Source organism: Apteryx rowi, unplaced genomic scaffold (assembly GCF_003343035.1).
Source record: "Apteryx rowi isolate R43461 unplaced genomic scaffold, aptRow1 scaffold_12, whole genome shotgun sequence".
Classification (NCBI taxonomy): domain Eukaryota; kingdom Metazoa; phylum Chordata; class Aves; order Apterygiformes; family Apterygidae; genus Apteryx; species Apteryx rowi.
The window spans coordinates 5,378,373-5,398,369 of record NW_020447419.1 but is presented as its reverse complement, the minus strand read 5'-3'; the positions used below and the strand labels follow the sequence as shown (position 1 = coordinate 5,398,369).

The 19,997-nt window shown below is 41.2% G+C and overlaps 1 protein-coding gene across 1 annotated transcript in view; it reads right to left on the bottom strand.

Annotated features, from left to right (window-relative positions):
• Positions 1–19,997, bottom strand: part of PARD3B (par-3 family cell polarity regulator beta) — a 411,041-nt gene that overhangs the window by 68,707 nt on the left and 322,337 nt on the right. Inside the window, exon 22 of the mRNA XM_026088114.1 lies at positions 14,293–14,589. Within this exon, the coding sequence (XP_025943899.1) occupies positions 14,293–14,589 (297 nt within the window). The remainder of the gene's footprint in view (positions 1–14,292; positions 14,590–19,997) is intronic.

Here is a 19,997-nt window from a genome sequence, read left to right as displayed (position 1 = left end):
ATACAGAGCCCTTCAATCTTCTGGCATACAGCTTAGAAATCAGAATGGGATTTCCAGCTTGTATCTCTTGCTTTATTACAAGAAGTACGGTCCTTAAAACGTGCACTTGGCTTTGCCCCATTCTGTTTTAGGGTCTAGCTTTCAGTTTTGTTTTTTTCTGCACATTGCAATAGGTAGCCTCCCTCCTTCCTGCACCGCTCCCAACAGCCCCAGCTGTAGCAGCGGAGATATCCACAGGATTCAGGCTGCTGAAGGAAAACGCAAGACCCTGGGTCTCCATTCTCATCTGTGCTTCACTCCTGATCACACATCTGGATCCAGCACAGTGATGCCAAAGCTGCTATCTACATCATGGCGTGGGATTAGGTCGGAGGAGCACTGTGCCAGCTTGTGTTTTGCCACATTGAAAAGAGCAGTGCAAGCTGTTCAATGCTGCTGCGCAGAGCAGCGGTGGAGACAGTAATAAAGGATCACTCGTCACGCTAACAAAATCCTTCACCCCTAAGCTGGTGCAGAACCAGTCAATTTTGTGACCTTCAGAGGAAAATAAAATAACAGTCTTATATTACCGCTATTCAACTGCATATTCCAATAGTATAAGCTTATGAGAACGCAACTGAGGCCAGCAGGCAAATTTGTTTTAAGAAAATAGATTGCATTCCAGGGCATACTAAATAGTACAAAACCAGAAACCCTGAAGAATGGTATTTCTCAATTTGTCTTTTAAGAGGTCTTCTTCTGTAATGCCATAGCTGCATCTTCTAGCTGGTCCCATCAGAGGGCTACACTGGCCACCGTCAGAATAGCAGCTGGAAAACCAGCACCCTATAGCCCTCCTCAGCATCTGAGCTAGACTACGCCTTGAGGCAGCAGTACTGTATTCCCAGTTCAGAGACATCCCCAGTGTGCTTGCTTAAGAATTCCTAAAATTTGTAAAGAGATTAAAGGCAGACTTCTGGTCCTACAGTGGTCAGGGAAAATAACAGAACAGTGGTTACCAACTTTTAAATGTTACTCATCACTATCCCCACTAAAACCTACTTACACCAAAAACAACCATTCCCCCCACCAGCACACAGTAAGAAAATCTGCTTAAAAACAGTACAGAAAGCTTTTTTTGCTAAGCAGAAGCTAAGTTCAGCTGAAGAGGATTCCAGCACCTACATACAATTTTTTGTTTCATAGAGGCTGTGCAACCATTCCTCCTCTTACATACAACTGTGCATATCACTGTGTCAGTGATGCTTTTGCAAAGAGGGTTTGACAACAATAGAGAGTCCCCAGCCTGCTAAATAAGAAGTGACAACTCCATTTGAAAGCTGTCTCTGGATGTGTTTTATGTGCAGAAATTATCTGTGACAGTTCGGATCAAAATAGAGTTTTCATTTCATGTGGGAGGTAAATGGACGATAGAATAGGTTACTTTAAATGCTGTAGTCTAGTCCAATTAATGTTTCAGACTTTTTTTTGTATGGATTTCTTCTGTATTCTGAGCTCTAAACTTTGGGGTAAAAAATGTAAAACTCACTTTGTCAATAGTGTGATGCAAAGAACAGGCCAAAAGGTAATAAAAGTGGTTAACAAAAACATCCATGCAAAAGTATGGCAGAAAAGCTCAAGTTACAGTAATCTGGCTGTGAAACTAATAAGTATAAAACAGAAAAGAAAACATCACTTCATCATTCTTTCAGGGAGAACCAGGCATGGGAATCGGTCCTGATTTCCCACCTCAATCAACAGAAATTTTGTCACTTACTTTGATGGAAACGGGACTTATGTATCATGCTTTTCAACAGCAGACAAATCCACACGCTATCATTTGCTTTTCAGATTGGATAAGATAATTTTATAATTTCTAGCTCAGTAACAATGACAATTTGTACTTTCAAAAAAATGTGAGATCCAAAATATTGCTTTGACCTCTGATGCAAGGATACACATTTTCATGTGTTCTGGAAAATTATACCTGCTGATTTTTTCAAAGATATGCCTCATTAAGTACCAGCATGCTATGCTATCAGAAATAAGACAGGATACACTATGAAAGCATTAATGATTTCATGTGTTCTTGTATCCTTTTATGTGCTGTGGCAACTGCTGCTCTCCCATCACATATAGTGGTTATCACGTTATTACCGACATCTATAGAAATGAAGCACACACCACCAAATTTATGTAAGTATTTATCTAAATTCTGATGTGAACTGTCACATTTCTTCCCAATAAACACAAATTCACATTTGTTACTTGTACATCAACCAGCCGTTTCCTGACTCATTTTCGAGAAAGGCGTTTTCGTAATGGACAGGATCCACTGCTGTGCTACTCGAGCATAACAGTGGTTCTGCTGTAAAGCTGGAAGGAAACCGTGCTGCCTCTGGCCCCCTTGCTTCCTATCTGCCACAACTGATGCAGAAAACAGTAGTTTGTACATTGTTTTTTAGATATAAGTACTATATAAGCAGTAAGTATTATCATTAGAGAAGTTATGAAGCCACAAGTGAGCGAAGTCATATCAAACAAGGGCCAATGGACCTTACTTCAGGCATTTTGTTTATGCCACACTTTAAACAATGCATATTTTGAATCTTTTCTGAGGAACAGCATTTTTCTTGGCACTATTTTCAATTTCCACCCACTTATAAGAGCAGGTGTCTCTATGTATCATTTCTCAACCCAATACAGAAAACATTCAGAAATACGTTGAAATTTTTCTCCTAAAGCCAGGAGGGAATTAATTTCAGGTTCCATGGGCATTCCAAAAAAAAAAAAAAAAAAAAAAAAAAAAAGACCTCCACTACGAATGTATTGTGCCACTAGAAAAATTAAATGAGACAAAATATTCAGAAGATATTAGACCTCAGTATCTCCACCAGCCATGGACCGAATACTGGTAGTCTTATTCCTCAGAGGCAGGTTTTAAACACAAAAGAGAAATGAAAATACACTTATGAGTTAGAGCCTTTAAAAGAAAAACAACAGCAGAACAATGAAGCTGATCAGACGCTTCGTGTATTCACCATAGCTAGTAGTAATGAGAGAGAGGGCAGAGCGCAGATCAAAGGCTAAAAGAAATACTGTTAATCATTTCAGAAGCCATACAGATGTGTAAAAATATCAGTATTTAGACTAATGAGTCTAAATTTTGGGAGGAATACCTGAGCACTTATTATATTTAGATTGATAATCTATTTGCAGCAGCACTCAAAGAGAATTAGAGTTCAACCTATTCAGGTCTGGAGCCAGAACATGTCAGTAAGTGCAAGAGACTTTTCAAGCTCTGTAGCAAAGAGGTCAAAGCATCAACACTGATGCAGACAGTGGTATTTACTGAGAAAAGGAGGGAAAGATCATTCCCCCCTCCCCCAGTCCCCTTTACTCTCCCTCTCTGAAGCAGCCGCTGCTTAAACATTGCCATTGTATATACAGGCACAAAATAACTGCCTCCTGGATTTTTTCACATCAGGGACAGGAATAGCAGAAAATGTCAAAGGAAGAAAGCAACACCTTATTCAGGTGAAGGACTGCAGACTGTTTGCTAGTAATTCGTGTACTGACAATCAATAACAATTAGGAACAGGCTTCCTGCTCCTTTGATGCTGTTCCCCAGCCGCCCTCCGCAAGCTCGCACCCTTTTGCCATGCCGTGGAAGTCTGCGCTGATTTTTAAGCAAGGACTGGCATTGCCGCAAGCCTCCTCTGTCATTACCTGGGAACAGGGCAGAAGCAAGCCAGGTCCCCCATTAGCAGCACACTTACTGCACACAAGTGCTCAATTAAAGCAGAGCTCAGACAATTATTGAGCATTATGGCGACTCAGACACAGAAAACAGCCTTCCACCACCATCCCAAGATAGAACACGTTTTCAGCGTGCTTTCATCCCTCCGAAGGTGCGTTGCTGCTTACTGTGCAGCAGCAAAGGTGCACAGGAATTGCCAGGTTCCTACTGTTTTCATTTCCAGGCCATTCACAACACTTGCATCTCAAACATGCCCTATGCTTAAACTTACAGGCCGTTCTCAAGACATTTGTTTTTCATGCAATTTATGTAAATACCATAATGATCACTTGAGATTGATTCCCATTTACAAGGTAATAACCGTATCCAGGGCTAAGTAAGCATCAAAGCCTAAAGCCAGAAGTGTTTATAGCAGATAAACTCCAGGGCTGAAGAACAGGCTTTAGTTAATACTTGTTTGAGAGGAAATGCCCTTAAGATACTATTATGCTGAAAAACGTTATCCAGAATTGAAATTTTAAGCGAATGAAGAAATTAAACCATAAATATGGGTCAAAGACTGAGGATGAGATGTTGTTCAAAATGATAAAACATTAGCTAGCTCTGTCTTCCATCGTTTCTCCTCACTGTTCTCAAGTCACTGAAGGGAAGGGCTGACAGGCTCCCACCATGCGTGTTCAAGGAGGACTGTCACATGGACCTACAGGTAAAGAAGTGGGGAATGGGAGAGAAAAAAGAACAGGAAAAATAGGAAGAGAGAACTTACTATTCTCCAAGTTTCCACTTCTAGCACTTTCTAAAGGTATCTTGCACTCACTCCCTTTGCATCTTCCTTTTTAACATAGATTTTGTTTTGCCTTTTTTCTGCTTCAGCTTGGTAGATGGAAAAAATGAAGGCAGCTACCTGTTTTGCAGGCCACTGAAGAGTATAAAACCTTTCATGCAATCACCACCCTYCATTGGTTTCTAAAAACAGCCTCCAGACATCAAGGACAAGTTAGTGATTAAAAAAAGAAAAAAAAGAAAAATAACCTGTGTGGTTATCTGAAGCAGCATCATTTTCTCACATGCCTCTCCTAATGAAAGACCTCACTTTCCCTCAGATGCAGGCCATAATACACTTTAAAACAAGTTATTTGTTTCCCTTCCAAGGCAGCCCAACATCAGTCTCCGCAAAATGGACAATTCCTTTAAATCTTCCCGAGACCGATACAGATACCTTGGTCCAGGTCAGCAAGTGATCTGCGACCAAACGGCCTGCCAGAGAAACGGTGCTGCGGGCGCCGCTCGCCATGCTCCGGGCAGCGCCAGGCCTCCGTGCCAGACGTGCAGACGCCCTCAGAGCCTCAGTACAGACCAGCGCAGCTCCATCACGAGGCCAGAGCCGATGAAGGGACAGAAGACAGTACTACTTCTTGGCTTGCTATGACCCCTTGGATTACTGTCTGCAACAGTGGACTTGAGATTTTGGGCAGAAAAACAGCACGTTTTAGAGTTTGTCATCGACTGTGTGCTCTGCACAGCTGTCAGACAATAATCACAATTATTTTCTTTTTATTCCGCATCCTGTTGCCTATTTAACCAATTCTCTCACATCCTTTCAGTCCTCCCAATATTTTTGCTAGCACAATATTGAGTGATTTCCAGCTTTTCAAACAACATCAATTCTTACTTTTTTTGCTGACCACAAGATTGGGTTTCATGCCTCTGTCTATACCTGCTGCAGCAGCACTGCAGTTTTAGTGAGTCCTTGGATGACCATGTGCCAGTGGCATCCTGACACCAGCAGGGAGCACTGTCCCGGCCTTCGCTCAGGAGCGGTGGGCTTATCCTGCTATCAGATGCTTGAACCCTGCATGAGGAGGTTCCCATCGACTCATCCTGAGGTCACCTCTGTGGCCCTACTAGCGCTTGACACAAGATACGGAAGATCTAAGTCACCCATTGAAGCAGAACTAAAATGAGCAGAAAAACTGTGCAGAACTGCCAACGTATACCCCCGGTAACCTGGGACTGCAGGAAAACCAGGGTACAACTAGCCCGCTCAGAACATGTAACAACTCCCTACGACCTTATGGGAGCCTAGAGACCGGTTTCCCCTAGAGTTAAGCTGTGTGACCACCACACAGACCACAGCACTTGGCGGGGACAGGAGCAGTCATGCTGAAAAGCCCTAACAGCGTCACCGTATCGTTCCTGGTGGCAGCATAAGCTGGCAATGCTGGCAAGGTGTCCCCTGCGGTTCCCTGTGCTGCACTCATCTGAGTTGGTGTAGGAATCGCTCCTGGTAAACTGAGGAGAAAACCAATTGCTTATTTTGAGAGCACACGTGACATTGTGAGATGCCTCTTGAAGACTCTCAGGACTCAGTTACACTCCTCACTGCCTCAGAAGAAAAGGGCTTTCTCCTGTAGCTCGCAGGAACCAGTTAGCACAGGTATTGCTGACCTTGATAACTCAAACTGAGGACACAGTAAAGACATTTCTCATGGCTCCAGTCAGTCTACGTCCCTTTTCCTTGTCACATCTAAATGTTATTTCTCCATCCTTATTAGACATAGTATCACTGCCTTCCTAACTGGATCCAGTCTCAGCATTTTGAAGCAGGCCAGTAATAAGACTATTTTTCACTCCTCCAAACTTAACCATTTGTCCATTACTTTAAGATTTTGGGGAGACAATTCTTTCTCTCCCACCAAACTTTGACTATTTTTAAAAAATAGTTTGACCAGAAGCCACAAAATTAGCTTAACACAGGGAAAGTCATGCCATCACCTGCAGTCTGAACAGATGGATGTTCATACACACGAACTGGTGTGTGTTCCAGCCTCTTCCACCTCCAAAAAATGACATGGCCTTAGTATGCACAGACTTAAAAATGTAGTACAGTAAAATCCCATACCCTCATCTACTGAATAGTTTATTAAAACAAAGATTATCTCTACCATGAATGAAAGAAAGAATTCCTTTCTTCCATTTAACTAACTGGTAGCAGCTCAAAAAAAATTAGGAAAGGATGTTTTTGAAAGTCATGGGTTTGGACAGAGCGTGAGCTCCCGGAAGTCAGCAATGCAGATTCAGGTTACACTGGGCTGTGCAGCAAAGCCCGCGCAAGGCTAGGTCACCAGGGCTTTCTCTGGAACGACTTGCATGTCCAGAAGCTAGAAGATGGTAAGGCAAAATAACTGTGCCAGAAAGGTGGGGGAAAACCAGCAGATGGTAACAAAGAGAGGTGGGAACCTGGCTGAGAGAAAGAGAAAACAAAAGAAAAAGCAACGGAAAAGGTTTCCTGGCATGGGCTGCATTGGAAGGGCAAGCCGCACCACTGCAAGCAACATAATGACCTTCTGCTCGTTGTTCCTCTTCAGCCAGGGAAACGGGACTAGGTTAACATTCATCATTTAACCAGAACTGCAGTATGGAATAGACCTGATTGAGAACACATCTTTTTTTCCTTCTTAGCTAGCACAATTCTGCAAGGCTAACAGCGGGGCTGAAGAGACTGATTCTGACAGGAGATGACCTCAAGTCAGGCACCTTGAAAACCCCAAAGTGCATTAAGTAGAACAGACTACTGGAGAGTAGCAGGAAAAGAAAATCACATCAGATTTAACCATATCCCCTATATTTTAATTAAAATAAGATTTAGTAATTTTATTTAGGATTACCAAAAACCCAGAGGAAAGGCATTTCTCTGTCTGTACTGTTACCAGACAACTGTTAATTATGGAAAAAACCTGCAGTACACAACACTACATATATGCATCCATACTGCACATCCAGCAAGGTAGTTTTCCTTGTTCAAGGAAAATATCCCAGTTCCATTTAGCAGACAAGGCAATGTAAATACCACATGCTATTAGGGTTTGCACTTTAAGTATGCAAGTGACTGGCCTATAAACAAGATTTTAACAGCTTCTCTTTTGAACAACTCTGACTGTTTAATTAATCTTCAGCCATTAACCATTCATTTAAAATGCCACTTACGAAATCTTAATTTTGCACATTATCAGCTGGTTCACAAATAGCTATCTATGAGCAGAAGTGTAATGATCTTCCTCTCTCTTCCTTGGAGCTTACCAACCTTATAGTCAACTCTGGCTTCTTAATTAACCACACACATATTAGCATTTAAAATTAAATGGCATTTTGTAGGAAAAAAAGAATTAATGTGCAGGGAAAAGTTAATACACACATTATTCTGCTGCTGATTAAAGAAGCAAGCATGAGCTTTTGGTCAAACATCATCCTGTGTAAGGCAGAATTTAGCATCTCTTGCTCACACTAGAGAAATATGCTGTGGCAGAAACACAAGCAAGGCCATATAATTGCATTCCAGCTGCATGGACGACCTCATTTTGTCTTTATTTGTATATTTAAGAGGCTGACAACACCATCTGCATTTTACTCTCTATCCTCTGGTATGGTCTCTTCTTCCAGTAAAAGACCTGCTCTTTCTCCAGGGACTTATGTTTTGCATTTGCATACAAACAACTATAAGAATGGGACATTACCAATAAATAGGCAGAATTAACCTAAAATAATTCCATGCAATGATATATCACATAAGAAAAGAGAGGGCTGGAGGGGGAAAAAAATTTGAATGCCTATGAATGCTTAACACAGCTGCCAAAACTTAGGCTCACCAGCATCTGCTGCAGGACAGTCACAAGGGAGTTGTGGGAGTGTAGTATATAAAATTTTACACATCTGTCAATAAGTGAGGTGATCCAAACGCAAACCCTAGCAGTCAGGAGGCATGTAGGCAGATTTGTGACTATTCCTGACAGACTTTAGTTCTGCTGAACAATGCATGGCTTGGAACAAGCATGCACGCATTACATGGGAGCAGCAGCTCTGCTCGGGTTAAACTCTGACAATTCCCTGCTGTTCAGACACGCTCTAAAATCCTCCGGGCTACACGAGTTCCACAAACCCTCGGGCATCCATGAGAAGCAAACGATAGGGTGAGGGTCCCAAAGTTGGGAAGATTCAAACAAGGGGTTCTCAGGAAATGGCACTCAGAGCTGTAGCTCTAAATAGCTTTTCTTGAATCCTATCAACAAAAAATATGATTATTTTTGCACATAGTTGGGAAATCAAACTAAGGCTTGTTTAAACATGTTCCAAGTGGTCCCGTTACTCAACATTTTTCTGCTTGGTATAATTAGTACATGGTACTCATTGCTCTTTTCTAGAAAGGAAACTGCAAGTGGTGTCAGGAGCAAAAACTCAGTGCAAGTCCAATTGAACAACCTACACTCTTGCGAAACTGGTTGCCAAAAGTATTTCTGGACTGCCCTGCTTCCACAACTAGGCTAGCTCTAGGGCTCCCACAGGAACCACTGAGCCTCTGCTATACCCTGCTTGTGTCAGTTTGGATTTAACTTCTGTCAGAAATCTAGCAGGCAGGAAGGACAGTAAACGTTGCCACAGGTTGTGCCTGCAAGACATTTGGTTTCTTTCTTTTTCTCTTTTTCTTTTTCTTTTTTTCTTTTTAAGCATTATGGGGAAAAGCAATCTGATTGCAGTCACAAATTCACAAGCTGCCCTGGCAAGTTTGAGAAAGAAAATAATTCCCATAGCTAATGGAAACGGAGGAGAGTCTTGGGGGTGCTGGGCAGCAGAGGAGAGGAAACGTGAGTAGATGAGTTTAGGACAGCAAGTAGACGAGGCAGATCAAGAGGCTACGTGGTAAGACAGAGCAATGGCTTGCTCTTACTAGCCATGCTTTGTAAATCAAAATATTTCAGTGCATGATCATAATTCTTTTCCCACCGTAACTCAGGGAACAGTAGCAAAGGGCGCTCAGAAATTACCGAGCTTCATTGCATTTCTGCCTTGCCTCTGCAATATCAGTCTTACAGAACAACCACACCTGGGTTAATGACCATCCACTCCTACAAGAGCGGATTGCTTTTTTGCTATTCAGTGATAAGAGGTGTTGCAGATGCATGAACAGTGAGCAATGCTTGTGATATGTTGTATTGAGTTCCAGAAAACTTTGGTTTCTGGATTAAAATAAATACAAGGCTCAGTAACATACTGGGCAAATCTAACTTGCCCTTGCTTTGAACAAGCTTTTTCTGCGCAGCTGTAGATTCGTACGGCCTTGGTTCGAACAGGACAGCAGCTACTTACACCTGCTGGAAAGACAAACATTTAGCCTGCTCTTTAGAAAGAATGCTGTTTGCTGAATTTTAAAACTCTAGAACCTTTTTATTCCCCCCTCAGACTTAAACATGGCTTATACTTAGCATTTGGTTTCTCAAGGTACACACACAACTTTTTTATTTGATCCCATTCAGGGAAAGGTGGACTGTTTTGCAGGGAACACAACAGCTCTGACCGGCTTTGAGGGTAGGATGCAAGGGGCAGAGTTAAGGTTGTGCAGAGGTTATTCCTTTCATTTCCTTGTTCGCAGTTCTGCCTTTTGCTAGACTGAACAGTCTGGAAGAGCACACATTTCCATGAGGAAACTTCTACCCTGAATTAATGAAGACTCATTTTTCAATTAATTAATTAATAAGTTCTTCCACAGTGGGACCAACACTGCATCTCCAAAACCAGAAAGCTGGACCAGACCGGGGCTTTATACTCTATTCCTATGTAAAAAGAGAGTGATTTTTTTTTTTTTTTAATCTGCAACAAGACACAGCTCTGAATTTATTCCTGCTAAACAAAGGAAAACTGTATTCATTTTTGTCAGACCAGCACTTTGAAATTCCCAAAGATAAGACACATAAATAAATGAAGAATTATACTTGGCAATGAGTTTGGCATCAGACTTTAAAATGTTTCATACTTCCAGGCTGAGCAAATAAGTTGAGCGTGTCTTCAGAAACTTTCCGGAGATGCACTCAGAGTGTTTGGATATACTTGACAGCACCATGCTCAAGGAAGGAAAAAAGGAAATTGCTTATGCAAAACGTGAGAAAGGGTTGCAACATGTGTCATGCCTGACATTTAAGTGATAACGGTGCTGTACATATGCTCTTTTGGCTTTGGTCTGACACCTAGGCTCTGCCATGGTGCAACTTAGCACTGCTACGGTACAGCCCTGACAACTAAACTCGGCGGCTGCGACTTAGCACCGCCGGCAGTGCCATGCAGCCTGCCGAGACGCAGAGACCCGGCGGGTTCCCCAGCTGCACAAGGTGGTTGTGCAGCCTGCACCATCCTTTGGGATGGCATTTGCATTACAGAAAATTGTGCCTAATTAGAAATAAACAGAAAAAAGCTCTGATTTACAAAGAAATGTGTGATTTTGTCAGCTAATTTTTTTACTGTCTTTAATTTAACATTCACAGAATACACTGATCATGCTAATGCTTTTTGCTGTCATTAATAAGGACAATTTACATTTATATAGCACCTCTCTATCCCAAAGCTTTCAGCAAAATATACACAAAAAATTACATCTATTTCACTGAATATAGTCATCGGTGGAAAGAAAATCAACAATTGTGCAGCAGTGCAGAAGAACGTTACACAACAGACACAAAGCACAAACCAGAAACAACCCAAAGCAAAACAAACTGAGATCGCAGAGGCAGTCTTAGGTAAAGGGGATGTTAGCCTGCAAGCAGCACTGTGGACCGGGTCTGTACATGCCATGAGAAGCAGCGTTTGCAGGCAACAAATGTACTCCATAATGATTCAAGAAACAGCGTTCATGCGCGTGCAGCCCACTGCTCTCTGCACCCTGCAAGAGTCTCAGTTCAAGCTGGGACTCTGCCGAGGAGGATGAACTGGCTGGATACTGGGAATGAGAGAAGGGAAGGTGCATAAGTGCAGACAAATTATCAGCACGGATCTGACCACAAAGATTCTTTCTTTACAAATGGCCTCTGAATTTTACAAGCCATTAATTATGTTAATACATTCTTCTGCAAAAAAACAAAAACAAAAATGAACTGCTTGTTTCAAATGAAGAGTTTTAATTCTCAATCATAATGACACATAACTGGAATTCCCAGACCAAAATGAAATCATCTATTCTCTCTTTGTTCAAATCCCCTTTCTACCCCCCAACTTCATTTACTTTAGTCACTGCTCAAGTCTCCACACACTATATTATATGTTGAGAGTCAGAGGTGGAAGAAAAAGCCATCCATCTAAAGTAGAATTAATAGCAAAACTTTGAGAGAGAGCATGCATGCGTTAGCAGGACCAAAACATGAGCTATTACACGACAAATGTGTTGATAAATGTTCATCCCTGCAAACGAAAAATAACTTTAGTTGGGCTAATAAGCATCCATTATGCCCCTTTCCCATCATTTTTAGGCAGACAAGGTAGTTTTCATACATGACCTCTGAAAGCAGATTTGTTTTTATAATTAACATGTTATCCAGGGGTTATTTTTTTTTCTTATCTCTTTCTTCTTCCAGTGCTCTCCCTCTAGCCTAGAAAGATTTCCTTGCCTGGAGTTGCCAGTATATTCCAACAACTGTTGGCTGAGACCTCACAACCCACTGTATAAATTCACATCAAATTATTCAGGTTTGGCACATTTCTAATGGTGAATAACAACAACCTTTTTGTCTCTGAGACAAAGGAAAGATAGAGTTAGAAAAAGAACAAAGGCAGCCTAATAAGAATCCCACATTCCCTGTTTTTTCCTAATCTAGTTAAACAGCCTCTACAAGCCCGAGAAATTCCACAAAGCTAAGATGTTGTGGACTGTTTGTCCTCCTGGAGAGAGTCAACACAGACAGAACAGCTTCTCAGCATGACTTCTGATCACAGTGTCAGACATGAGATAACTTTTTTTTTTTGCCTGTTACAGTTTTGGTTTTAGTTTTTCCAAGAAATCATCATGATATAACATGCAATTACAGCTAAATGCATGCCAAAATCCAGGAACCCAAGACTGTACCCAAACTTGATTGGGACTTCAACTTTGTCCCTACAGCAAGTCAAGAGTTCATTTACTGTAGTTACCAGCATGATACGAGCAAGCAATTAAAAAAAAAAAAAAAAAGTCAGTGGGATAGATTTGGCCATTTCTTTCCAGCTGCATTCAAAGCAACACATAAAACCCACCTCAAAAGCGATGACATTTAAGATGTTAAGCTATAAAGTCCCTGTTAAAACTGAACTTATGAAGTGACCTTCATGATAATGTCTTAATACCATGTCATCTTTCTGAGTTACAGCTATATACATTAGTTTTTGAAAAATATGTGAATCAGATATGTGGACTCCCTCCTGTTGAGAATTCCCTGATCTTGGTTTACCCAGTTAGTGTGACTGGATTTCTGATCCCTTCCCTATACACGGATGCTCATGTGACTTCAGTGACGATCACCTCAAGACTCTTCCAGGAAAGCAAAACCCATTAGATGGCAATAAGCTGTGATAACTGCTTTTCACCCTCCTCATCCTTACACAGTAAGGAAAGAGTTAATAATAAGGAAGAAGAGAATTAGCAATGTCATTATGTTTGGAAAGCTCTCTCCCATATTGTATTTAGGTGAAAAAAGCAAGACTTGGCCTATTCCCTGCTACACACTTAGATTTATGTCACAAGCATTTTATTACTATTTATAACAATGACTCAGTAGACATTTTTAAAGTACGATGATGCCACAAACTGAAAACACTCCTATATCTGTGCTCACGCATTTCTCTAAAATTAACAAGTGTGGTATCACATAGCACAGACTGGGGCTATGGGGAGACGCTGCAGATCACAGCATGAACTCCAGGCATACACTTGTACATCTTGCCTACACACACATACACTGGTCTGAAAAACATGACATCAATTTATTAACACCATGATACTAATGAAGCCTTATGTTCTTTTAGCCCCAAATTCCAGAAACAACCAGTTTTAAAGCCCTCATAATGGTGGGTGCATCATAAACTCAAGAGGAATCTGTTTTCTTTTTAACCCAGGGAAAAACTTGACCATCTTTCTTTAAAGCTATCAACCTGGAAGCTTGACAGTAAGGATTAAAAATTGCTCTTTCCTTCCCACTTGGTTATTGAAAAGGCTGTGAAAGGCAATCAGTCTTGTGAAGCCACACTTCACAGTCTGCATAAAAATGCCATGATTCCCACTCTTCTCCCCAACCTAATTGAAAGTGCATAATATCACACAGCTGGGGAAAAGTAAACTGTAAACATATGCAATATATCATGCTATCGTACAAAACCTCTTACTAATAGGCACGTGATGATCAGTAGGATCAAAAGGGATCTGAAAACAGACGATTTTTGCCGCAGTGTAAGAACTTTTCCTGAGTGAAAGAGGAAAAAACACTCTCTCAGCAGTGCAGGAATTGGACTGCAGCCGATTCATTCATTCTGTTTGTGAAATATGGACTTTTCTTTAATGATTTCTTTCTGACTGCTGCCTTGCATAGATGCTCTGGGGGCACTACTGGAGAAAATTTTTTTTTTGCTAGGAGGAAACCCATGGCTTTCTGCTCAGTAAATACAGGATATTTGGGCTTCTGAACACCCAATCCCTACCTCCACCCCCCAAAAAAAAGAACAACTGCCAATGCATCTTTGTTTTTAAGGCCAGGTGGTAATATTACCTGTCACTAGGAGTCTGTGGGTAGTGCTGCTTGTTTATTTTTGCATATAATCCTTCCAAGTGCTCCCTCTCCATTGGCGTTGAAGCAGCATCACGTGGATATACAAAGGTTTCTGCTACTGCTGGTGATGATGGCCTGTAGATGCTTGCTGCTGGATAGGCCTCTCGGAAGTGATTTACTCTGGCATAATTTGGATCCACCTCATCATCATCAATGTCAGGTCCTCCCAGTCCAGTAGAGTAATCAACCAGACCTCTCACTTGCTTTTGCCGTAGCTCCTGATGCTTTGCACCAATCCTAGCAGTGAGAAAGAAGCAACAAACATGCAGGTGGATCTACTGCAGCAATGGACCCACAGCCTGATTCATCATGCAGATCTGGAGCACCAACACTGAACATAACTGTTCAGATTTTCCAGTACAGTGTGAAACCAGTGCCAGGTAAAACAAAATGGTACACGTGGCAATTTTGTTGTCTATCTCTGACAATCACCTTTGTAACCAAGACAAGTCATCATTCTGATGAAAAAAATTAATGATGAATATAGGGTGGCTTTTCACAAGTGTGTACAGTTTTAATTCTACACCTGCACTCCACTTTGCAGTTAATATTTTAGGATTACACCTCCTCAAAAGGTCTGTATTTAATCCGTGCCAAAACTTATATATCTAACCTAATCCTGAAACTTTTCATCTAAATTAGCTAATAAAAATACTACTGCCCCTTGGTCACTTGACCCACCCAGATTCTTCTAAATAAACTAATTTGTGAAAAGTGGATTAAACATGAACATAAATGCAGGGATGGCACAGTTGTCTGAAATCAAAGGACCAATTTGCTGAAGATTTAAATTTTTTTTTTTTTTAGTTTGGCTACATAAATGGGGAAATCATCCCTCATTATAAAGGGGACAGGGACAAAGTAAAACAGTGAAGAAATTAATAGAAACCTGACAGAGATGAATTGGTACATATAAGTGAATTAAAGACTATTACTGGCAGTACTCCACTGTGATAAAGCCTTAAGTGGTATTGCAAAATGCTGCTGCTAATCAGGGCCCTTGTGTAATCATTTTGGAATAGTAAAACATATTCAGGTAAATTTCAAACTCAGCTGATCTTCAGTGATTCAACATTTACTCTGGCAAAAAAACTTCAGCAATGTTCGATGAGCATGCACTGCCTGCTAACTGTTCAGCTGCTCTTCAAGACAGCATAATTAAAAGCAGTGAGATGGATCAGGCAGAATGCTGACCACAGTATGTAATAAATAACATTTACAGAAGATAATGAAGCACAGAGGAAAAAATGAAGAATGGAAGACAGATACGCACAGGCAGTGACTGACAGAAGTCAACATGCACTCTTGACTGCATCTGAAATACAGCAGCATCTCCCTGTACTGCAAAATAAAAGTGTAGAAGGAACAGTCTAATTTGTACTATAGAAGAATAACTACCACCAGTAAAACATAATGGGTTCAGGACTCTGGATAGTGAAAAATGAAGATGTTCTGGAGAAAGTCTGGAAGATGAATGGAGAAAATGGTGCCTTTAAGAAATAGATGAGCACACTGGGAGCTTAGTGCTGTTGATCCAGTCTGTCAGACAGGAGCCATTAACTGGAGAATGTGATTGATACTGTTTATGTTGTTTCATTAACATTTATTTTGATGATACAATTTTAATTATTTTTCAAATAATTTATAACTAAAAAGATTCACAAATAATTCTAATCAGAACAACATGCCTTTTTATACATACACTTGCATACATTAATGTACATCATGCAAGCTTTCAAGTTACGCCTCTCCCTTATCTGTGCTAGAGCATAACTAGAGGTGACACGAAGTAAAACGACTCGTTTTTAATACTTAAAATGTAGTCATACTTTATAGTGGGATGAGCCTGCATATGACACAAGGGCTTTGGCAGTCAGAGAGGGTGCCCACTCTCCACTCTGCCTTTCCTCGGCGAAGCAGATCACCCTTCTCCTCTAATTATTTTACTATAAAGACTATGTGAGAGAATATCATCTTCCTAAGACCCTTTTTCTGCTTTTCCCCAAGTCACTGATCACAGCCCAGTTAGTACATTTTCTTTAATTTTTTAAAATATCGTTACATTAAGGCTTGGTGGGTATTTCTGATCCCCTACACTAGTTCTTAGATATGAAAGGACGGTAAGAAGAAATAAGCTACAATTCATCTATATCCTTAAAATCTCTCAGTTTTCTACATTTATGCTTCTCAAGAATTTATCTCCTCCTTGTTCCTTCCCTGAATTTCTCTTCTCTGCACAATTTCCCCTCCTCTTTCCGTAACCTCCACTCCACGTGTGTGGTGCCGCAGGTTTCACTAGTCTGCATTCAGCGGCTGGCCTGGCTCAGGCAGGCGCCATCAGCGAGYGCAGCCTCCTGCAGGGTTAGGCAGCGTCCTGGAGAAGTGGCAGGCTTCAAAGCGAGCCTTTGGGTCTGCACATTTCTTAGTCTATCTGTAAGGGAGATTTTATTGGGGAAACCTATGGAAGGCATGGCCTGATGTCAATATATGATAAATTCAGTTAGTAAGGCACATATTCTCTCATTTTACTGCCAATTGCACCGGCTCGGCTGGCTAATGGCTGAGGGTTTCTTGGGATGGTGAGAGTTTAATGGCATTTGCAGAATGATGGGACATACACATTATCCTTTGTAAGACCAGTGGTGGCATTGGGAGAGACCTGGGTAAAAGTCATGCTTTTATTCATAAAGCAATGGATAATAGTGGGGGGAGAAAGTCAGCGCTGAGGAGCTATATATGAAAACAGAAAGTAAAAAGCAGTGGTCAGCTTTCATTTCTAACCAAACCACAAACCACTGCTAGCAAATGAGTAATTAGAGAGCAGCTGAAAGTATGCAAAAGCCTTTATCCTCCAAGGGCTCGTGAATAAAGATAAAAGAGAGATCATGCAGCAGGGACTGGTGGAGGGAGCCAGTCTGCCCAGCTCCGTGCGTAACAGTTTGCATTCATCGTCCACAGAAAGGAATTGGGGGCAAAGTTAGCACCCGGCCCATCCATGCTAAACCCAGTCTTTCCAGGTAGCTCATCGCCTGAGAGCACTCACTGTACTGCAGCGACAGGGGAGGATTTCCATTGCAAATAAGGCCTCAGACATCAGTGAAGCAGGGAGGGAGGTCTACACTGCTGATTTCCATCTTTTATACATAAAGGGACTTCAAGAGAAACCCTCTTGCGGAAAGATTAATATTTTACAAGTTCCACATGGGATTATGTTTAGAAACGTAAAAACGAAGGCACTGTCTTTGTTTAAAGAAATTCACACAAATAGCTGTTAGCTTCTGCATCCAATAACTGTCAGTTGGGTCCTTGCTTCTGATTATCCTGCTTTTCTTCTACTAAAAATGCATACAGTGGTTAGAGATTGCTGCTGTCTTTGAGATGAACTCTGAAAAAACACTGATTATTTGAACGTCCTTAAAAACCTGGGAAACAGTGGAGGGCTTCACCCTCACCTAGTGATTAAAAAAAGCCTAACAGACTTTGGTGGAGGAACAGATCATCTGAGGTAAAGGCTTCATGGCACACAGCGGGGAATTTCTACAAGTGCAGGTGGGATGGTACAGCATGGACAAATGGGAAGACGTTGCATTTCAAGGAATGGTCTCTCACATGCCAGTGCAAAAAGCATGGCACACAGTCCCAAGAAGAGTTGTAACTGCTTCTCAGAAAATGATGAGACAAAATATTCCGTGGACCAATACATCACCTATCCCCTAGGAATTTGAGACTTTGAAGGCAAAAGAGCAGGGCAGAACAGCAGCATCACGTGCATCTTGCTTTCATGTCTGACAGTGAGAGTAATTTGTCCCGCTATCAATACTGGCATATTCTGCACAACAAAAGCTGGAATTAGGTCACCACAATTTTCTTTTGTTCCCGTGAATAAGCCTAGCTTCTTCAACTTCTCCTTCTGAATGCAGCCTTCAATTGCTTGCATTATTATAAGTTGAACCTGCTCAAGAACAATTATTTCCGTTCTATGTTATACTGACCAGTCAATACCAGGTTATGTGAATTTCTTCATGATCAATGTTTCATCTTTTCAACATTGCTATTATAATTGCGTTAATATTTCTTGTTTCTTTCTCACTCTTCCATGGAAATCTATAAAATTTGCTCAACGATCTCTCTTTTACCCTATTTTTCATTTCAGTCCAAATGCTCAAATATACAGAAATAAACTGTCAGATGGTCGATTTCTTTCTTTCTGTTTTCCAGTCCTTCCATGCCTTCCCTTACATTTTTCACCTTAGAAGTTTCTTTACATTTTTCTTAAGTTTTAAATACCCTCACTGTATATCAGCATTATGTTTTCACCCAGTTCTAATGCAATTTTTTCTTTAACACATCCCAGTAAGTGCCCAGGAAACCTTTACTGAGGTGTGACAAAATGCATGCCCTTCTCCTTCCAGCACTCGATAATGCTCTGCCAACCCAACTACGCAGGCCAGGTCTGCTATACCGCATCCTATTCCTCTGCCATTTCTCCACTTTCTCTCCTAAATCTGAAACAGCATTAGATTATATATATTTATTCCCCATTACTAAAATATACATGTATATCTGTCAAATCAACAGAACTATCACAGCAATCGATTAACAGTTACTAAGAACACACAACAATCACAAGAGAGCCCAAAACTGGAGCACCACAGGATGGGTCTGGTTAAACAACTGGTGCAAATTTGTGACAAAAGATAAAATGTCACTCAGCACCATGACACTGGCAGTGAAACCAGAGATGAGGAGAGGCACAGGTCACCATCTGAACAATTTAGTGTAGCAGTAAGGTTTCCACAGACTTCCTGATGAGGGAAAGGGAAAAGAAAAGCTCACACAGAATGAAGGGAAGTTGGATATATTTCCTTTCGGGTATCCCATATCAATCCTACTCGCTTTCTTCCGCAACCTGAAAACCAAGCTCTCCAGTTAAATCACTGCATGACAACTACATCAACGTCCCTTAGCTGCGTTTCTGTAATAACACAACCTTTTCACACAGGCAGCTGGAGGACAGGCGACACAGAAGTGCTGCATCAGGCAATGCCCTTTTTATTTCCTGTGACCCATCTCTTTTTCATTAGCATCCAAACACATATCCTATCTAAATCTTTTCTGTTGCTTTCAAGATCCGCTAGCTATCACCACAACCTTTCTCTACAACGAATGATTTCAGCAAAAAAAAGCAGTCCTATAAAATATATAACCTGAATAAAACTATGGGTAGCATTTTCAAAACATGTTGCACCCCATTTTTAGAAGTCAAATGAAGAGAGGATCCTATATGCCTAAGGTACTTCTGAAAGTGGGACATGGTATTTTGCAAACGCTACCCTGCAACTCAAGCACAGTTTGGCAGCACGGCACCAGAGGTGTAAGCCAAGAAAGCACTCCTATTTATCCTTCCCACAATCTTCCTATCTGATGTATTCAAAAAATCGTACACACTGATTTCTCATGTACTACCCCATGAAAAGATGCATAAACCTAGACTACAGCTGCCATAAAAGGGTTAACAGCCCAAAGAGCTCCTCTCCAGCTGCAACTCAGAGCTCAGACACACGATTGAGTTACTGTGGCTTAACAAGTTATTGTGTTTCTGCTGAGCTACTGTCAATGACCACATATGTATTCGCCGCCTGCGA